The sequence below is a fragment of the Salvelinus sp. IW2-2015 genome, unplaced genomic scaffold, assembly GCF_002910315.2.
Source record: "Salvelinus sp. IW2-2015 unplaced genomic scaffold, ASM291031v2 Un_scaffold2005, whole genome shotgun sequence".
NCBI lineage: Eukaryota > Metazoa > Chordata > Actinopteri > Salmoniformes > Salmonidae > Salvelinus > Salvelinus sp. IW2-2015.
This window is the reverse complement of record NW_019943355.1, coordinates 94176-96002: the sequence shown is the minus strand read 5'-3', so window position 1 is coordinate 96002 and position 1827 is coordinate 94176. Positions and strand designations below refer to the sequence as shown.

The following is a 1827-nucleotide window of genomic DNA, read 5'->3' as shown; positions in this document are numbered from 1 at the left end:
AATGTGGCTGATGCAATAGATCAGAACGTTCAGCTTAACATGCTGATAATGTGACGAAATAGCTTAACAGTTTAAGCGGAGCAACACTCACATTGTCGGCTATAAGCGGGAAAACATCAAAAGCAACCTCAAATATGCTTATGCGTGTAAAGCTTTTATAATAAAAAAGTGCATTTATGGTGAAAATGACCTTCCCCAAACTTGAAACTCACTCTGCTTATGTATCCCAGTTTGGCTCTAAACCGCTTGTAAAATGGATTGATGTCCTTCATTTTAAGTTATTTGGTCACTTCAGTTGTGATACAAACCTTATCAAAACATATAGGCCTATGGGGTAAGGATACATGAGGTGTGCGATTATGATTACAATAATAATTCACAAGCGATAGGATAATATCGTCACCCATCAGACTATTCTTGATTCAATAATCTGGTCTTTACTAAATAACATGAGTTAAATTGGATCATTATCATGCGCCTGTTTTGAAACGGGGAAGCGGGAAAACACATATCTATGCACTTAAACAGCAGATGGAGGACAATTTTCATGCCAGACAGGTAGGCTATACTCCTGTTGTAAAGATAAGCAATGTGTTTAATATTAGGAAAGTTGAGAAATAAATAGTAGGCCAAGTCTACTAAAAAAGAGGAGGCTCCCATCAGCTTTCTATAGAAGCCATCACTTTTCTCATGCAATTGCATAGCCTATATAAATGTTGCGCAAGATGAGCTCATGGGCTCTCATGAAGTATTTGATTAGATGTTCCATTACATTTACATTGATGTCAGAGTGATTAGAGGGACAATCGAGTGCTGAGTACCAGGCAGTTAACAAGTTTGGTAGGCTACTAATGACCATGTGCAGCAGAGCTTGGAGAAGCCTAATTAACGTGACTAAAATGTGGAATTTGACTGCCTTCATAACTCGTGACCGCTGCTGTGGCGGTAATAGTCACCGCGACAGACTGCATTGTGGGGGAATGGTACATGATCAGTTTGTAGTAAAGCTACATGAATGTTTACAAAAGGGACTTGGCTGTACTGTACCTTGTGATGACCCATAACCTGGGGTATGTAGGTGACACTGAAGGTTTTCTTCCCTTCGTTAGGAACTGCCTTCACTTCTTCTCTGGTTCCTTCTGGGTCCTCCACGTAAACCGTGACCTGTCCCTGACCTGCGCTGAACGCATCCACCGTGAAGATAGCAGGGCGCAACACCCTGTTACCTACTGGCTCCAGACCTGGGAGAGAGAGAGAACAGACTAAACACACCAGATACTGTAGAAGGTACCTGTTACCTACTGGCTCCAGACCTGGGAGAGAGAGAACAGACTAACAGATACTCTACTGTAGAAGATACAGGAGACTGTACTCAATAACAGTCTCTGGAAGCCTGTCGTACTGCAGGTCTTCATCCTTCAGTAACTGATTCAGAATCAGATCAGCTGAGATTCAATGACATTGATTTGGAACGGAGTGCAAATACAGTGTCCGAGAGCAGTGTGTCAGCCAGAAGAGGACTGTCCACTCCTCATAGTCCGGTTCCTCTCCACCCGGCACAGCCAGAAGAGGACTGGCCACTCCTCATAGCCTGGTTCCTCTCTAGGTTTCTTCCTAGGTTTTGGCCTTTCTAGGGAGTTTTTCCTAGCCACCGTGCTTCTACACCTGCATTGCTTGCTGTTTGGGGTTTTAGGCTGGGTTTCTGTACAACACTTTTGAGATATCAGCTGATGTACGAAGGGCTTTATAAATACATTTGATTTGTGTTCTTTCAAAGACGGCGGTGATGAGATTAAAAGCAACGTGAAATCCAGGACTTGTATTACA

The 1827-nt window shown here is 42.9% G+C and overlaps 1 protein-coding gene across 1 annotated transcript in view; it reads right to left on the bottom strand.

The window, feature by feature from the left end:
* LOC112072697 (filamin-B-like) overlaps nucleotides 1–1827 on the bottom strand; it is a 131531-nt gene that overhangs the window by 78522 nt on the left and 51182 nt on the right. The window contains 1 exon segment of the mRNA XM_070439893.1: nucleotides 1048–1241. Within this exon segment, the coding sequence (XP_070295994.1) occupies nucleotides 1048–1241 (194 nt within the window).